The sequence below is a fragment of the Coregonus clupeaformis genome, chromosome 37 (genome assembly GCF_020615455.1).
Source record: "Coregonus clupeaformis isolate EN_2021a chromosome 37, ASM2061545v1, whole genome shotgun sequence".
In the NCBI taxonomy this organism is placed as follows: Eukaryota; Metazoa; Chordata; class Actinopteri; order Salmoniformes; family Salmonidae; genus Coregonus; species Coregonus clupeaformis.
In genome coordinates, this window is record NC_059228.1 from 22,244,088 (window position 1) to 22,262,483 (window position 18,396).

At 43.8% G+C, this 18,396-nt stretch overlaps 1 protein-coding gene across 3 annotated transcripts; it reads right to left on the reverse strand.

Annotated features, from left to right (window-relative positions):
* Positions 1-284: 284 nt before the first annotated feature.
* On the reverse strand, positions 285-16,697 carry LOC121553618 (pleckstrin homology domain-containing family A member 1). Of its 3 annotated transcripts, XM_041866875.1 has the most exons (12): positions 16,406-16,697; positions 13,795-13,851; positions 13,611-13,656; positions 10,077-10,174; positions 9,362-9,493; positions 9,090-9,230; positions 8,879-8,947; positions 6,214-6,278; positions 4,448-4,511; positions 4,180-4,269; positions 3,235-3,305; positions 542-856 (listed from the first exon to the last, which is right to left on the reverse strand). In XM_041866875.1, the coding sequence occupies exons 1-12, from the start codon at positions 16,544-16,546 to the stop codon at positions 631-633; spliced, it is 1,200 nt and encodes a 399-aa protein (XP_041722809.1). In that variant the 5' UTR covers positions 16,547-16,697; the 3' UTR covers positions 542-630. The 3 variants fall into 3 exon arrangements, with proteins under 3 accessions (XP_041722808.1, XP_041722807.1, XP_041722809.1); XM_041866874.1 differs by lacking the exon at positions 3,235-3,305 and having other exon boundaries at positions 285-856; positions 9,090-9,227; XM_041866873.1 differs by lacking the exon at positions 3,235-3,305 and having other exon boundaries at positions 285-856.
* Positions 16,698-18,396: the final 1,699 nt, after the last annotated feature.

Consider the following 18,396-nt stretch of genomic DNA (forward strand, 5'->3'; position numbering starts at 1 on the left):
CATTTACTAAGTGCTAATCAGCCTCAACACCTGTTCTCACTCTCCTTAATCACAACTACCAACCTACTTAAACCTGACCCTGTTACATGAATTGAACTCTCAATTTAATATGGTGAAACTATTACTTTTAAAAATATTTGTTTCAAAAGAAACATTGAACATCTAATAGTAAAATCAGTGTAAAAACAGGTGTGCTGGTTCTACTCTTTTTGGCCATTTTCTGGTGGAAAACTGAGCAGGTCGAGCATAACATGTCAACCCTGTTACCCATAGATAGACAGGCTAGAAATGTTGAGATATATATATATTTTGTGAAACTCCCATTCAATTGCCACTCCCTTTTGCACACAACAAGCTTTCATTCCCCCCAGTCAAAATGGGACTTATGGTTGATTTAAGATGAAACTGTCAACCCTGTTCCTCTCATTTCTCCCATTATCACTGTTGTCACACAGCATCTCCTCTCCTCTGTAGCCCAGCCCCTCTGCCAGGTTAGGGGGTAGTTTGTGGGTAGGGGTCAGACTTCACTAACCGGCAGGTCGGCAGCTTCCAGGTCAAGGGGGGATTCTGGTGGGTAGCCCTCAAAGGTGCTGCGCCTTCTCCATGGCGACTCGAGGGCGGTGGCGGCAGTCACTTGGACAGGAGTGTCTCCTGCAGTGACAGTCGGGCGTGGCTGGGTCGTGGCAGGAGGCTCATGAAATGCTCGCTGTCCCACGCCAGGCTCCGGGCGTGCGCCGCCCGCGACAGTAGGGCACCCTGGGTAGGGTGGCACTGCAGATATGGGCGAGCGAGGGACGGGGGGCCCCGGGTGGCTGTGGTAGAATGTGGAAGGGAAGGAACGGCCACAGTGCTCCTGCTGAGAGAGGGGCGTGTCCCACAAAATCACAGTCAGACAGGGACCAAGGGCAATGACGAGTCTAATTTGGAAAACATAGTGAGTTGTGAATAGAGTCAGTGCCAGACTTGTGGTGCAGCGGCTGATGCAGCAGCAGTGGTAGTAGTAGAAGTAGAAGTAGTAGTAGAAGTAGTAGTAGTAGTAGTAGTAGAAGTAGTAGTAGTAGTAGTAGTAGCGGACAGTAGAAGTGCTGGGAAAGCCGTGACAGTTGCAGTGGTAGTGCAAGCAGTAGTAGTAGTGGTCGTGTTTTTGAAAGTTAGTATTTCACTGTCAGATTTCACGCTCTGTAAAAACAAGAGGGGGTGAGGAATAAAGAAAGAACATGTCAGTGACCGGTTGGTGTTTGTTTCACCAAAGTCTTCATAATTCTGTACCATGCATTCAAACATGCAGCCGGACAGAGAACATTTGTCAAAAACATATGTGCAGTTTAATTGGATGACTTGAAGCAGACCATGCAACAGAAACACCTACACCATAACGGCCCATGTGTGAGCAAACAAAGGGCTATGTGATTCTTCAGGTATGTTAGGTCGGTTAGTTCAAGAGCTTCCGAGTGTACATGTACAGAAGAAGTCATCAAACAAACATACACAACACAAACATAAAACAGCTAAACAGTTATTTATGTGAAGAAGACTGTGGTTTAGCTCCCAAAGATAAAGTTAATTCAAAACGTGTCTTTGTTTAGAAAATGAGAAATTAACTGGGTGTAGTCCTCTGTAGCTCAGCTGGTAGAGCACGGCGCTTGTAACGCCAAGGTAGTGGGTTCGATCCCCGGGACCACCCATACACAAAAATGTATGCACGCATGACTGTAAGTCGCTTTGGATAAAAGCGTCTGCTAAATGGCATATTATTATGTAAGTTGAGGGTGTGTGAGAGAGTAAACAGTCATACAGGCAGTGGACAGGAGGTGGAACTAGAGACAGGCAGGATGTGAGACATCTAAGACAGGTACACAGCTGCAGGAGACTGCAGAGACACACACAGAGACACAGAGAGAGACACAGAGAGACACAGAGAGAGACACAGAGAGAGAGACAAGGAGAGTGTGAGACACATATGAAGTGATATAGACAGAAACAGGAAACAGGTCTGTACAACATTTTTTACACAACACTGCAGCACATCTTAGAGAGGTAGCCTAAGGTTGCGTCCCAATTCTCCTGAAGTTTGCATTCATACACTCCCTCCCCACGATGCATTTAAAAACATTGGGTGTTTTTCCACCATATTGTCCTTTACTTTTAAATCCATTAAGGGAAGTGAACAAGTGCACACTAAGGTAAGACTCAAATCAGGCTGGCTCCATTATACACCCATTGGACAATCAATACGAAGACCATTGAAAGGGGAAACCAGTGATTTTATACTTTTTGTAAATTGTGTTTGTACCAGAGATGCGTTAGTACAGATTGCAAATGTGTGTGTGTGAGTGTGGTAAGAGTTTCAAAGTTGCAGAGGGATGTTTAAAAAGTTACATCTTCAATGGTGACAACAGGGCCTCAATAGCAAGTTACATTTACATATTATTCATTTAGCAGACACTCTTATCCAGAGCGACTTACAGGAGCAATTATGGTTAAGGTGCCTTGCTCAAGGGCACCGACAGATTTTTCACCTAGTAGGCTCGGGATTCAAACCAGCGACCTTTCGGTTACTGGCCCAACGCTCTTAACCCCTGGGCTACCTGCAGTTAAGAGCGGGATGAGTGGGTGTGGAAGTGAATGGGAGGCAGTGACTGGCTGCAGAGGTCCAGGGAAGTTAAAGGGATACTGCAAGATTCTGGCACTTACTCAGAGTCAGATAAAAATGGTATCCACTAGTTCATGTCTCTGCATGCTGTATAAAGGAAGTTAGCGGTAATATTGCGAGCCAATGCTAACTAGCTTTGCTACTGTACCTGTAATCTTCCAGTCATTGCACTAACGGCTTGCAAAACTACCACTAACTTCCTTTATACAGCACGCAGAGCTATAAAAATGGTATCAACGACTTCATCAGACTCTAAATGCCAGAATCCCGCTGTATCCCTTTAAGCTACATTAAGTCAAGGGAATGAGTTTATGGGACTAACCCCAGAGCTGAGGTAGAGCATGAACAGAATGACAGGAAAAGCAAAGAAGCACAGGTAGAGGAGAGAAGGACTGAGTTGCAGTTATGGGATGGGCAGCGGGGTGGAAGGGTTAGAGCCCACACAGGGAGGGACATTTACAGTTTGTTTTTTAGGGAGGCAGATTGGTGACTCTCCAGTCCACTCCATGACATCAAAAACCAAAGGTTAGTGAAAAACAACAGCACAGAGAAGGAGCTTTGGGGAACAGGAGCTGACATACGTGCTGCACTCCCCGATTCGGGCCGTATACCTCTGTATATAGGGGTTCGACAGCCATCTGGCTTGCCGCATCTGCAACAACAGTGGACAGCTGGATTAGAGCAGGCTGGGAAGGGCCAGCCTAGCCCACAGTACAGGGGGAAAAGATAGTGGACAGCTGGATTAGAGCAGGCTGGGAAGGGCCAGGCTAGCCCACAGTACAGGGGGGAAAGAGAGAGTGGACAGCTGGATTAGAGCAGGCTGGGAAGGGCCAGCCTAGCCCACAGTACAGGGGGAAAAGACAGTGGACAGCTGGATTAGAGCAGGCTGGGAAGGGCCAGGCTAGCCCACAGTACAGGGGGAAAGAGAGAGTGGACAGCTGGATTAGAGCAGGCTGGGAAGGGCCAGCCTAGCCCACAGTACAGGGGGAAAAGACAGTGGACAGCTGGATTAGAGCAGGCTGGGAAGGGCCAGGCTAGCCCACAGTACAGGGGGGAAAGAGAGAGTGGACAGCTGGATTAGAGCAGGCTGGGAAGGGCCAGCCTAGCCCACAGTACAGGGGGAAAAGACAGTGGACAGCTGGATTAGAGCAGGCTGGGAAGGGCCAGGCTAGCCCACAGTACAGGGGGGAAAGAGAGGGAGTGGTAGAAAGAGAAAAGAGTAGACATGTGGCGACTGCCTATGCAATGCCACTCTCAGAAAGAGGGCTAACAGCTACAGTAGGAGGGGGACCAACCTCTACCCTCTGTAGTGAGTACAGAATGTGACACGTACTTTTCACTCCTTCCTGCATCCTCATTGTTTGTGTGTGTATATGTGTGTGTTGGGCTGCCATGAACACGTGACAAATAGAGAACAGATCAATTTGTGTTGTTACTAAGGACTAGACAGACAGGAGACTGAACAGAAGAGCCAGAGGGCATGCAGTAGCCCTATCATCCCAGTGGCCTGGTGGGTGGTTACGTACTGTGGCTGCAGATCTCCCAGGTCCCCGCAGTGCTATGATGGACCCAGAGACAGCCTTGATCCAGCTGTGCATCTCCTCTGGACTGTCAGCCTGCAGGGAGAGAGGATACAGGGGACAATGAGGCAGGGGGATAGAGGGAGGGGAAGGGGGAGAGAGAGTGGGGGTAGGGGGCAAATTGTAAAGGGGGAGATTCAGAGGTGAGGGAAATACATATACTGAGAGGGATAATTCTTAAAATGAATCTAGACATTATATGGAATATTCTCACCTGAATGTAAAAGGTCCTAGAAGTGGTGACGACCTCAAAGAGATTATCCCTCATCATGATGTCACTGGATATACAAAGATAAGTAAACAAAATCAAATTTGCATGCGATATACAGTGGGGAGAACAAGTATTTGATACACTGCTGATTTTGCAGGTTTTCCTACTTACAAAGCATGTAGAGGTCTTTTTATCATAGGTACACTTCAACTGTGAGAGACGGAATCTAAAACAAAAATCCAGAAAATCACATTGTATGATTTTTAAGTAATTAATTTGCATTTTATTGCATGACATAAGTATTTGATCACCTACCAACCAGTAAGAATTCCGGCTCTCACAGACCTGTTAGTTTTTCTTTAAGAAGCCCTCCTGTTCTCCACTCATTACCTGTATTAACTGCACCTGTTTGAACTCGTTACCTGTATAAAAGACACCTGTCCACACACTCAATCAAACAGACTCCAACCTCTCCACAATGGCCAAGACCAGAGAGCTGTGTAAGGACATCAGGGATAAAATTGCAGACCTGCACAAGGCTGGGATGGGCTACAGGACAATAGGCAAGCAGCTTGGTGAAAAGGCAACAACTGTTGGCGCAATTATTAGAAAATGGAAGAAGTTCAAGATGACGGTCAATCACCCTCGGTTTGGGGCTCCATGCAAGATCTCACCTCGTGGGGCATCAATGATCATGAGGAAGGTGAGGGATCAGCCCAGAACTACACGGCAGGACCTGGTCAATGACCTGAAGAGAGCTGGGACCACAGTCTCAAAGAAAACCATTAGTAACACACTACGCCGTCATGGATTAAAATCCTGCAGCGCACGCAAGGTCCCCCTGCTCAAGCCAGCGCATGTCCAGGCCCGTCTGAAGTTTGCCAATGACCATCTGGATGATCCAGAGGAGGAATGGGAGAAGGTCATGTGGTCTGATGAGACAAAAATATAGCTTTTGGTCTAAACTCCACTCACCGTGTTTGGAGGAAGAAGAAGGATGAGTACAACCCCAAGAACACCATCCCAACCGTGAAGCATGGAGGTGGAAACATCATTCTTTGGGGATGCTTTTCTGCAAAGGGGACAGGATGACTGCACCGTATTGAGGGGAGGATGGATGGGGCCATGTATCGCGAGATCTTGGCCAACAACCTCCTTCCCTCAGTAAGAGCATTGAAGATGGGTCGTGGCTGGGTCTTCCAGCATGACAACGACCCGAAACACACAGCCAGGGCAACTAAGGAGTGGCTCCATAAGAAGCATCTCAAGGTCCTGGAGTGGCCTAGCCAGTCTCCAGACCTGAACCCAATAGAACATCTTCGGAGGGAGTTGAAAGTCCGTATTGCCCAGCGACAGCCCCGAAACCTGAAGGATCTGGAGAAGGTCTGTATGGAGGAGTGGGCCAAAATCCCTGCTGCAGTGTGTGCAAACCTGGTCAAGACCTACAGGAAACTTATGATCTCTGTAATTGCAAACAAAGGTTTCTGTACCAAATATTAAGTTCTGCTTTTCTGATGTATCAAATACTTATGTCATGCAAAAAAATGCAAATTAATTACTTAAAAATCATACAATGTGATTTTCTGGATTTTTGTTTTAGATGCCGTCTCTCACAGTTGAAGTGTACCTATGATAAAAATTACAGACCTCTACATGCTTTGTAAGTAGGAAAACCTGCAAAACCGGCAGTGTATCAAATACTTGTTCTCCCCACTGTATGTGGATGTAGAGGCTTCCTTCAACCATGAGAATGCTGAGGTGTGCAGTACCTCTGTTTGCACTCCTGAACTTTGTGGACCTCCTTCAATGGAATCATTTTCAGAGGGACCTTCTCCTGAAGAGAGGAGGAGGGGGGAGGGGAGGTCAAGAGAAAGAGAAGAAATAACATTAGATTTTAAGAGCCCAAAAATATATAACAAATTGCTATAACGCGTGCTATAGCTCAGTTCTTGTGACTTCTTAAAAAGGACATTCTACTCCAAAATGAATGAAATGCTGACACAAACTAAAATGTAAAAATGAGCTAAATAACATATTGGTAAAATCATTTTTACATATTGGACCATGCATATAGCCTAAGCATGGTCCATATAATCAGGTATGCTATTAGCAATAAGCATTATCACCTGTAGCCCAGCTAATGTAGCATAGTGGCTATAAATAAATAAGTTGAAGCATGGGGTTGCCTATCTGCATTTACCCTATTGGGCTAATCATTAGTAGAGTCCTGCATCTGGTTGGAGACCCAGGTTCCCGTGAGTGAGCCAATAAAAAAACAAAAATAAATCAGCTGGCGGGTGGAATGAAAACATTATTTCAACCCGTAGGTCGGCTCGCGGTTCAGAACAGTTACATTGCGGGTCGGAAATATTTAAAATCACGATAATACACTTTTTTTTAAACCCTGGAGCTGGTTGTGTAGCATTGTGTTGTGAATTATATTATGTGAGCGGCGAGGTAGACATAAGGCTACCAGCCATGCACACATTGAGAGCCGGGAACTTTCCCTTACTTGTGTGGTGCTAAAACGTTCTAATTTGCCACGCGCAGAGCTTATTGTCCCTCTCCCCACGTGAGCATACGACACTTTGCCAAGTTTACTTTCCCTGGATAGCCTAGCTCATGCGAAAATGGCTTAAGTAGGCCTAACCGGAGAAATATAAAGAAAGGTTATGATAAGGGAATAGGCTACAACATAATCGTGGAAATAGGTGCTGCGCAGTATGGAAGGACAACACCGGTAAGGGCCCTAAAGTGCGACCAATTTGGTCGAATATGCGACAAAATATTTTACAGTGCGACCAGTAGTTTTATTTTGGGAGCACTGTGCGACTATGATTTCCGATAATATTTTTTGTAATGATAAGGCTTCGCTGTACAGTTGTTTCAGATTGCCCTAGAGAAACAAGCACAGATTCGTTAGCGTCATGGTTGCAACCATTACTACATCAGAAACGGATTGCTTCTAGTCTAACCAGGTCAAAAGATCTGACCCATATTAACGGCGCAACATTTTTATCTTCCTATAGCATATCGCTGGGACCGCATGTTACATTCATAAAACGTGTCGTGTCGACTTCATTAGCCATTTGTTTACGCTTTTTTCAGCCATGTTACATCATTGGCTAGCTAACCAACAACTTGTTAACTTTACCAGTATATCCAAACATTTGGGGGCACAGAAAGAAAGGAAAAGGGATCTTCTTCAGGAGATCAATAATCATAGCAATTAATGAATTACAGATCTCTAGCATGTCCTCATAACAAACCTGACGTTTTTAAAGAGACAGTGTACCATTTTCAATGTAATTCATGTCAATAGGAAAATAGTGCTTTTACACAATGTAGAAACCTAATATTCCACAAATGACTTTGTAATTTCAATGACAGGTGTTCGTAACACACACACACACACACACTCAATCAACATTTTAACTAATGTATTTATAGTGTTACATATTTGTTTTTAGGGAACAATATGAGTTTCCAAATTAGCTAGAAATCATTTTAGGCCCAATATAAGCTGTATCTCAATTTTTTAAAATCGTATTTTCTGGTGCTCCTAAATGTAATGTGGTGCTCCTAACTTTTCTAAGTTTAGAGCACCAGTGCTACCAATGACATTTTTTAATTTAGAGCCCTGAACACAGTAGATGGATACACAGCCTGCACAAAGTGCAAGCATGTAGGCCTATTTGTTTTCGATAATTCAGTTAAACAGTTAATTATTACATTAATTCAGCCCATATAAAGTGTAAACCGGTGCGGCTGGTAAAAATTTGAGCAGCCTACTAAATAAATGTAGCCTATTTTTGCAGCCTATATTTGATTCTGGGAATTCCCTCCCTGTGGCACTCATAACTTGAATGTCCCTCGAGAGGAATATTTCTCTCGCGTAGAAGACACAACAAGCTGACTACGGGGTTGTCTGATTTTCCTATTCATTAGCCTACTCGTTTTGTTTGCAAAGAAAAAGTAAATGTGGACTGTTCCAGCATCTTCAAAGTGCGCCTAGGCAGAAATATTTGTTTATGGTCCATATTTTTTGGGGCGTGGCGGCAATGAGTTTGCCGTGGCGCAGCGCCACAGGTAAATGACTGCACTGGTCTTTCGGGCTACTTTCTGTTGAGCAAAACCAACTTTCAAGGCCTTATTGATAGAGTATATTTGGAACACAAAGAAGACAAGGGAGAAAGACCGTCCTTGGGCACTGTTGATGCTAAATAGACACATGCTGGTGAAAAATATGGGCAAGCATGGAAGTTCTTCGTGGACTGTGTGTGGTAGGGCACAGAGACAGGGACATGCTAGGACATGTGTAGCAGAGGCACAAGATTCCAGGAACATGAGGTGGAGCATGCCAGGACATGTGAGTGTGTGTATGAGTAATAAGTAATTCCAGTATGCTTTCCAGTGTTGATGAAAAGGACTTACCAGATCTGATTTGAAGTAACTCATGGAGTTCTCCTCCAGTAAGAAATATCTCCTTTTCCAATTCCTCATCTGGGGAAAAGAAAATAGCATAAAAAAAAAAACACAAAAAAACCCACATTACTTCTTCATGCTACTGCCCCCCTAGTGTAACACACCAAACCTCAAACTAAGAGCCCCCCTACTGTAACCCACCATAGTCCCCTGCACTCACCACAGCTCCCTGCTTGACACAATAGCCAGACTTGATGACCGTCTTGTCCTGGGTTGGCCTGCCCAGGAAGTATGGCAGCTGGTTGTGGGATCTCTGCAGCAACTCTCGCTCTGAACCCTCCTGGCTCTCTCCCCTTTCCTGCTGTGGGGAAGTACACCGGAGTTGTGTAGTCCCCTAAAAATGCTCTGTAGATGCTCAAACTATCAACTGCAACTCTACTGACAATGAACTAGCTAGGGTTAGGGATAGGTAGAGGGGCTAGCCTTGGCTACCTGCATCTGGGTTATGATGGGAACTCCCCCGATGATGTCAGTCCTGTATGAGACCTGCTTCTTGGGTCCCAGGTTGTCCAGAAGGGCTTTCTGGGTCTCCACATTCTGTTGGCCATCACAGGACTTTGGCACCTGCAAGAGACAATGGTGTGAAAAACATTCATAACATGTACAGGAGACCTTGATTCCTCCTGTTTGACTACTTTTACCGATTACTCCTGTTTCTAGCCCTTTCTGAGGTTGGAGTGTGTGGGTTAGCAGGGATCCCAAGAGTTGAGTGGGAGTACTCCACAGCTCCCCTAGACCAAGGGCAAAAATAAATAAGATGTTTTGTTGTCACATACATTTTCACATGCAGTGAAATTTGTTGTTGTTTACTGCGCCCCTGGAGCAAATTAGGGTTAAGTGCCTTGCTCAAGGGCACAGCGGCAGATATTTCACCTTGTCGGCTCGGGTATTCGCGACCTTTCGGTTACTTGCCCAACGTTCTAACCACTAGGCTACCGGACGCCCAGAAAGGTCTCTCCTAGCAATAACCACCCTGCCAGTCACCCTCTTGACTCACACACACGAGTGAAATCTTGAGACTTTACCAGGAAATATTTCTGTCATTAACAGGAAGTCATCGTTTTCTAAAGAGGACTAGGCTATGTCTTCTGGTGTGTGAAACAGGTCCTCAGTAATAAAAGACAGTGCAGCATTTAGTGAGACTCACAGTGATTTTGGTGGCCTTGTTGAGAGCGTTCACCCAGTCCACCAGGTCCTGCTGATCATTGGCCTGGAGGAAGAATTTCCTCATGCCAGCGTTGATGACTGAGAAAGAGGAAGACCAATAAAGAGAAGATGGAAGACATCGAAAATAGGCCTAATGGTGAGTGACCCAATTCAAAGAGAAAAAAATATATAGCAAAAATAATAGGAAATGCTCTGAGACTAGGTTGGATAGTCTGCTGTTACTAATCGGACAAGGCATACATTTACATTTACGTCATTTAGCAGACGCTCTTATCCAGAGCGACTTACAGTTAGTGAGTGCATACATTATTATTATTATATATTTTTTTTCATACTGGCTCCCCGTGGGAATCGAACCCACAACCCTGGCGTTGCAAACGCCATGCTCTACCAACTGAGCTACATTCCTGCCGGCCATTCCCTCCCCTACCCTGGACGACGCTGGGCCAATTGTGCGCCGCCCCATGGGTCTCCCGGTCGCGGCCAGCTACGACAGAGCCTGGATTCTAACCAGGATCTCTAGTGGCACAGCTAGCACTGCGATGCAGTGCCTTAGACCACTGCACCACTCGGGAGGCGTAGCAGGAGCATTGGGTCCATTATATGAGAGTGGATAATTGCATCAAGGCAATCAGCAGCCCATTCTAGTGACCTTCCACCAATATGTTAACAAAAAGGGGCTCAAGGCTATTACAAATTACACACACCAAACACAGAGGTTTTAGGTCAAAGCCTGATTAGCTCTGAACCAGTGATTCTGGCATGGAGAGTGCTCCTGTCGCCATCTTTCTTTGTCTCTTAATTATTTCATCCCTCCCTTCCTTTACTTTACTTTCCTGCTCTCCCTTTCAGATCATTGGGTTAAATTACATTATAGCCTGGGTGGTGGTGCAGCAAATAGCTTTAAGCACTAGAACTTTGTGACAATGGCCATAATTCTTCTAAGTTTCTATATGTGCGTGTGCATGTGTATGTGTGTTGCTTGCACAAGTGACCACAGGGGCAAAACAGACTCGCGCTAGCTAGACAAACTTGTACATGCCATAGGTTGTCATTCCATCTGGTAGTGCCTGTCTTGACCGCATCAAATCGATGTAAAGAAGCTAGATAAGATAAACAGCTATGTTAGCCAGCTAGCTAGCTCGCTACCTAGGCTAATTGAGGGTATTGTGCTGCGCTTCCCGTCCTTGTCTACAACAATTCCATTCAAATTAAACAGCCTACCTGATGGTTCCTCGTTGTAGCCTACTCCTTCTTATATAACTCATTTAATTCCGTAATTTGTATTCCTTCTTGCATTAATTAGAGAGCTATAAAAACAAATAAAGAGAGTCGCACACTATGTATAAACTCCCAGTAATTTATTGGGTAAGAAACCTGAAGAAGTCACAGGTGCTTTCTTACCCAATCAATTACTGGGAGTTTATACATAGAGTGTGCGACTCTCTTTATTTGTTTTTATAGCTTACAGTTTATTCTCCGTTGGTCAGCACCTCTACGTTCTCTGGGTGTGCGCCAGCTCATGCTTTTTATTAGACTATTAATTAGAGATCTACCACGTTGCTTGCTACACAGAGCCACTGACAGTAGACAGCGTCATTTTTATTGGCCGACAATAACAACAAACGTGTGAAACCGGTGTAGGCTACTCTGGTAGGCTTATGTCTTTTTATGGGGCGCATGTCATAAAAACTACATTCTAAAGTTTGTTTTATTGAATTAAGAATTTCAAATGTCATGGTATATCATTGTGTGTAGCAATGTCACATAGATCATTTAATTTAGACAAAGCCTTTTCATTGTTAAAATAGGCCTTTGAGGTTTTTTTCTTCAGAAATTAATACTCTTGCAAGTATTCGAATACCAACGTCAGTTCGGATATTCGAATAACCATGTCCATCCCTAAGTGCCACTTGTTCTGACCACACAAAAACCACAGTGATGGAAACTGAAAGCAGATGGATCCTGACCATTGATTGAACATTAATGGTGTGGAATGAATGAGTGACTCAATGAGTGGGAGATGATCAGTAAGAGGCAGGCATGCCATGGGCATTTTGTTAAACATACTGAGACAATGAGATCATGGAAAAAATAAAGATGAAGCTATAAATGAATCCAAAAGTGACAGCAGTGAAACCAGAAGAAACCAAAATCGTATTATCTAACGGGAGTGTATGCCACGTTAGCACGTACAATTTACCCCACTATAAACTGTATCACAGTCTGGCTGAAGGGGTGTGTAGACCAAGAGTGGTGGGGGCTTTCAAAGGAAGTGAATAATAAGCTGGGAGGGGGATATCTAAGATCTGACTCACAGCTGCGATCACACACAAAACATGTGTGTTGAGTCACACAGCTGGGCAGCAGCATCAGAGCCACACACACACGGACATGAATCATTGCTTGCCACTCTGATCCTTGTTTTACTGTAAGCCCATCTGGAAGTATGACAGCCTTTCCCAAATGGCTTTTCCTGAAAACACCAATTAAGAGCTACTTTTAAAGACATGGGAGTTAGGAAGGGGTGCAATGGTAATAAATGTGGAAATCAACTAAACATGGCATGCAAACAGTGGTTTAAAAATACCCCAGAATGGGTTCCGATTTGGATGCCAGCATCCTGTCAAAACCCCAACACACACGGTGTGGTGATGATGGGGGCAGACCTGTCACACACTAGTGTTTCCTGCTATTGAGGGCAAAGGGGGGAATGTTGACACACACACAGCTAAGCCCAAAAAGAGATTGTATTTGAAAATAATAATTTCATACCTTTTATTACATTGAGACATGATCACATAGGCCTATGTCTGTTTTTTGTTTGCGGGAGTACTTGGGAACAGATTTCCTAAATTTAACTAATTTCTGGCTGAATTCCTGGTGATTTTCCTGTCTTTTTTAACCAACAACTACGCCTGTTGCTGACCCCTGATGTACAGTATCCTGATCAGCTGCTACCCTGCATGTCTCTGTTGGCCAAACAGCTGAAGCTATGCAGGGTTGTCCATAGCATGGAGACTAGCCACTGGAAAAGCAAGCTGAGGTGATAGAGGTAAGAGAAGGGCAAGAAGGATGCATTCCTCCCTCAGGTTCAAGTCAATCTAAACACCCCAGCCTTGTGTACATGGTGGCATCTGTCAGGGCAGACCTTGAACTGAGAAATTCTGGCTCTTTGAGATGTCACTGTCATGTCAATCCTGAAAAAAAGCTGGATTTATTGCTGGACAGAAACATGGACTCACCTACCCCCATATTATTTAGTCATTTAGCCAATTCAGCTCATGCAACTGGGAAAAATAGCCCATGTCCATATAAATAATGGAACTTTTGGTGTCCACTAACATTCTAAATCTAGAAACTAAGTTTGCCGAACTCTGTATATCTATAGCTGTGGTTCAGAATTAGTTTATAAATACTGAAGGTCTTGAAAAGTGGAGCCAAGTTACAACCATTTCCATATTAATTGAGCAGAGGAACTGAGAGGAAAGAGAATAGTTGTCCTCAATCTTACCGAAGCAAAACTCTGCCTTTGGTCTCTGCTTAGTGGCATCGCTGACCTACGAGGCAAGACAAGTACAAAAACCACAGTTAATGATCACTCACAGTGAATGTACTTAATATCCCTTTTTCAACAAGCACCTACCGAGACGCAGTATAAAATCAATTATATGCAAATTCTTCAGCAAATCTCTTACCTTGGAGATGTAGGTGAGTTTGAGTGAGCCAACACAGTCCGCACTGATGGGCAGGTTCTACAAGGGAAAAATGTGGGTGATGAACTATTAGATATCATTGAATATTGTCCATTGTTGCAAACCATGACCTTATAATATGCGGGGTGTTCTCATATTATGTATTTGGGGTATTCTAAAGAAGAAACACTTGGTGGGGGGGGACTTCAACTGATAATGAGAACAAGAGTGGTTTTAGGTTTGAGTAAAAACATAGTGGTCAGACCTTACACATCCGCATCTGTCACCTGAGGGTTGTCCATGTACCACACCAGTAACTAGGGATGGGCGCGAGTACTCGAGTAATCAATTCAAGGTTCCTATTCCATTGTTAATAATCTAATACAAGTACAACATTTTTTAGCAGGTTCAATTTATAAGCACTAACAGAATTTTAAACTCTAAGATGTGTTTATTGTTTGTGGAGTGTCAGTGCAATGGAAATATGCATATGCATCCACCCACAGTGCTCAAACTGACAGAAATCACATTTAGATTATGGTTATTCATCTTAACAGAACATGCAATTCGAGGATGCAACTGCGTGCGTCCTTCTTTCCGAATTCCATTGCGCACTTTGAAGATGTTAGAATAACTGCCACATTTACTTTTCCTCAGCCAACAAGACAAGTAATAAACAGCAAAATCACTAGCCTATGTCAATCCCCCATAGTAGAAAAGTGTACCTTGTCAATCTGTGCAAGAAATAAATAACTTATTCCAAACAGACTCTGGGACAGTTGTGGGACGATAGATCCCATATTCATACAAGCAGTAGGCCTAGGCTACATCAAAAACAAACTTTAAAAAGCAATGAGGCTGATGCAACAGATCAGCACGTTTTGCTGAAAATGTTGATCAACTTATTTCTTCACGTTATAAGCACAGCAATGAGCACAAGGCAGTAGACTATGTGTGAATGTTCCTTCCATAATGCAATTAGCAGGAAAACACTGTTGTCAAAAGCACACTGCACATATAAGCGGTTTCATGTGACAGAGATGAAAATATCTGTTAGAAATGTAGAAAGAGGGGAGATCTAAAGACGCAACAACTAGCATGGGTTGCTAATATGACTAGGATTGAGAGAAATAGGCTACTGGTTTCAATGGCATGTGGAAGGAAATCTTTATAAAATAATTGCCTCCATATTTCTATGGTCGGTTTTACGTTGAAGTAAGGTAAGACAAATCTCATAAAATGAAGTAAAACGTTCAGGTTTCAGACAATTAAGTATATTTTTTCAAAATGCATACTGCCTCCAGCTCAATGCAAAGTGGTGTGTGATGCGCTGAATGCTGCCTAACGTTGCCTATATGCACTTGAATGGCAAATGGGAAGCGCGCTTCAATTAGCCTACCAATTGAGAAAAAAAAATAGTAGCTCTTTCTAAATCGTGGCCATCAAAACTGTTTTTAACACGCAATTGCATTTAGAATTGTTACGCAATGATCGGGCTTTTAAAAGTGAGTTTCACTCCAGCAGCAACAAATGAGCTGTTTGAGAAGCTGTAGCAGCAGCTTTCTCGCTGTCTGCAATTTTCCGCTCATTGACTCTGTATCTGTATGCTATGGGCGTGTGATAAACATAATGACTAACGAAAATACACACGTGCCAATTTAATTCCATGAAATTATGCAAATTAACCTATAGACAGATAAGCATGACCGGTCAAATGTATTTCCATCGACTGGTATTTCCATCAATGAATAGGCTAAAAAACATTATTTTGCAATGGGATTTTTTTCCTTCTAGCGGACAATTGGCCGGCGGCAGTTTTATTTATTGGTTATCATTTTTATTACCGGCTAATGGAAACCCTGGTACAAACACTGTCTGAGGACATGTCTCATTACCGTAACACTTTTTCAAGTTCCTGTAAAAATGCCAATCAGTTTTTAAATAAAGTTTTATTCACCCATGATGCATCATCTAGAGCAGCGTTTCCAAACTCGGTCCTGGGGACCCCAATTGGTGCACATTTAGGTTTCTGCCCTAGCACTACACAGCTGATTCAACTAGTCAAAGCTTGATGATTAGTTGAATCATCTGTGTAGTGCTTGGGCAAAAACCAAACTGTGCACCCCTTGGGGTCCCGAGGACTGAGTTTGGGAAACACTGATCTAGAGGAGTAGTAGAAGTTATTTTATTCGCTTTTATGCCTTCAGAATTAGGTTCTTATTCTCAAACACCCCCTTTACCCCACTTGGCCTTCTCATTACCGAAATGGCAAAAAAGCTAAAGTTGGGGAATGTAATGTTATAATAATGTTTTTAATTTTATTTGGTTTTATGTTTAACTCAGGCCTTTTCATTACGGGAGCAATGTAAAAAAATATTTTAAATTGATTTGTTTATTACTTTTTTTGACTGCTGCAGGGAATGATAATTTTGTGGAAATTGTGGTCAAATAATATCTGATCAAAAAACATAATAATTATGAAATAGATAAGTACATATGCTAATCTCAGTGATCCAAGAGGACATTGTGAAAAATGACACGAGAATTATTTTGTAAAATGTCAGTTTTGTGAGAATGACCAAGCTAATGCTAGCCATCAGTCCTACTGTGTTACCTGAGGGTTGTCCATGTACCACACCAGGCTGCCCGGCTGGGTGTCTAGGATGAAGTAGCGGCGCAGGAACTTCCCACTGCTCTCGTTTTCCTCGATGTCCAGGAAGCCACAGATCCGGTTCTGCCGATCCACGTAAGGCATCTCCAATCCGGCACATTCCCTGGCCCAGGGGCCGGGACAGAGGAGGAGGGGAAGGGGATAGATGGAGGACAGCCTGGAGGGAGGAGAGAGGGGGTAATGAAGAGTTGCAGTGTAGTGTTAGAAAGCCTTTCCTGTCTCTCTGCTACCTGGTACTCGCTACACTCGGGATTGTTTGACAAACTTCAACCCTGCCTCCTTTATCCCTTTCCATCTGATCAGTTTCCCTCTGTCACCCACTCTACCATCCCCCTCTCCCTCCTTTTTTCTCCTCCCTCGCTCTTCATTCACATCTGGTAAGCCTCTGCCATTTTCCCAAGCCTTTCTTTCTTTTGCCTCCACAAACTCAGAGCTGAGAATTATTAGCCCTACTTAAGTTATTCATTCATTTCACAGAAGTTACCCCACTCAGAACACGGTTTAATTTACAGTACAGACCTAGAGCTCAGTCATCAACACAACAACCAGATACTCTGAGGAGCTGGGGTGAGCAATATTTAACCCAAAGACCAAGCAGCCAGCAAACTAACTCACTGACATCTCCTGGTGGTTAAAATTGTAATACGGATTTCAGCTCGCCAACTCAAAGACTAGTGAAAGATTAAGACATGCAGTTCAATGTAAAACTTGTGTGGGGGCGTAATACTGTATACATTGCTGTAGCATGGTGAAGCTGTCATAATTTCCGACTGAAGTAATTGGAGTTATTAACAGACCTTTGAGTCCACGACAAAGGACCCTCTTTCTCTCCCTACCTTTGCCTCAGATAAAGAGGCCGGGACATTATGAGCATTGTGTGGGAGGATAGGGGTAAAGCTGGGACAAAAGGCCTGCTTGTTGTGCAAAGGGGTGACGACATCAGGGCTAGCCCCCGCATCCACTGGAGTCATTCCGTAGACACAGACGCTTGACGGAACACTGTCAGGGCTGATCCTAAACATTGATTTGAAAGAGTGTATGAAGGCGAGTGTCAGACTAGCCAGAAGATGTTTCTTGGTCAGTGGCTGGTGCATGTGTACGTACACACACTTACACAAGAGTCCCATAAGTTTCTCATGGGGAGATTTCAATAGTATTGCAACATGTGAGGCCTATAACTCCAACTGACACTTTGACTGTCAGGCAACATAGAGAGTAGGCTTTCCATGTGTGAAGAGAGAGTGCTCAAAAACAGACAGAGAAGAGGGCAAGCGACAGACTACAGAAACACCAGGTTAGAAAGGTCAAACAAGAGACGGTCAGAAGGGGGGTGTGAAGCGGACCATGGACTCTGGGCTTGGTCCCAACTCAAACATCAGTGTCCACATTCACTCCTCGTATAATGTGAGAGAACGGCTTTGTCCACCACTGGCAACCAACGGCTGGGCAATAAAACAGCACAAAAGGAGAGGGGTAGAGAGGGAGGGAGATAAGAGGGAGATATCGTTGGGGAAGTGAGACAGCAGAATGACAGAAACAGTAAGGGAGTGAAGTGGATGGAGGGGGCTTGTGATGAAGAACAATGGCTACCTACTGTGTCATCATGACTAAGGGAGGGTGAAAATTAACTTTGTGCGACTATCATCTAAACATTCTACACTAGTTAGAGTAGGACAAATTAGATTCTGCTTTGAGTTTGTTAAGATCAGTGATCAGTGAGGATAGACTAGTCCACGGGTTTCCTTGATTTGAGGGGTAAAAATGTCATAAAAACTTTGATACCGATCTAAAACAACGCATAAATACAGTGGGGAAAAGTTCTCCCACTTAAAAAGATGAGAGAGGCCTGTAATTTTCATCATAGGTACACGTCAACTATGACAGACAAAATGAGAAAAAAAATCAAGAAAATCACATTGTAGGATTTTTAATGA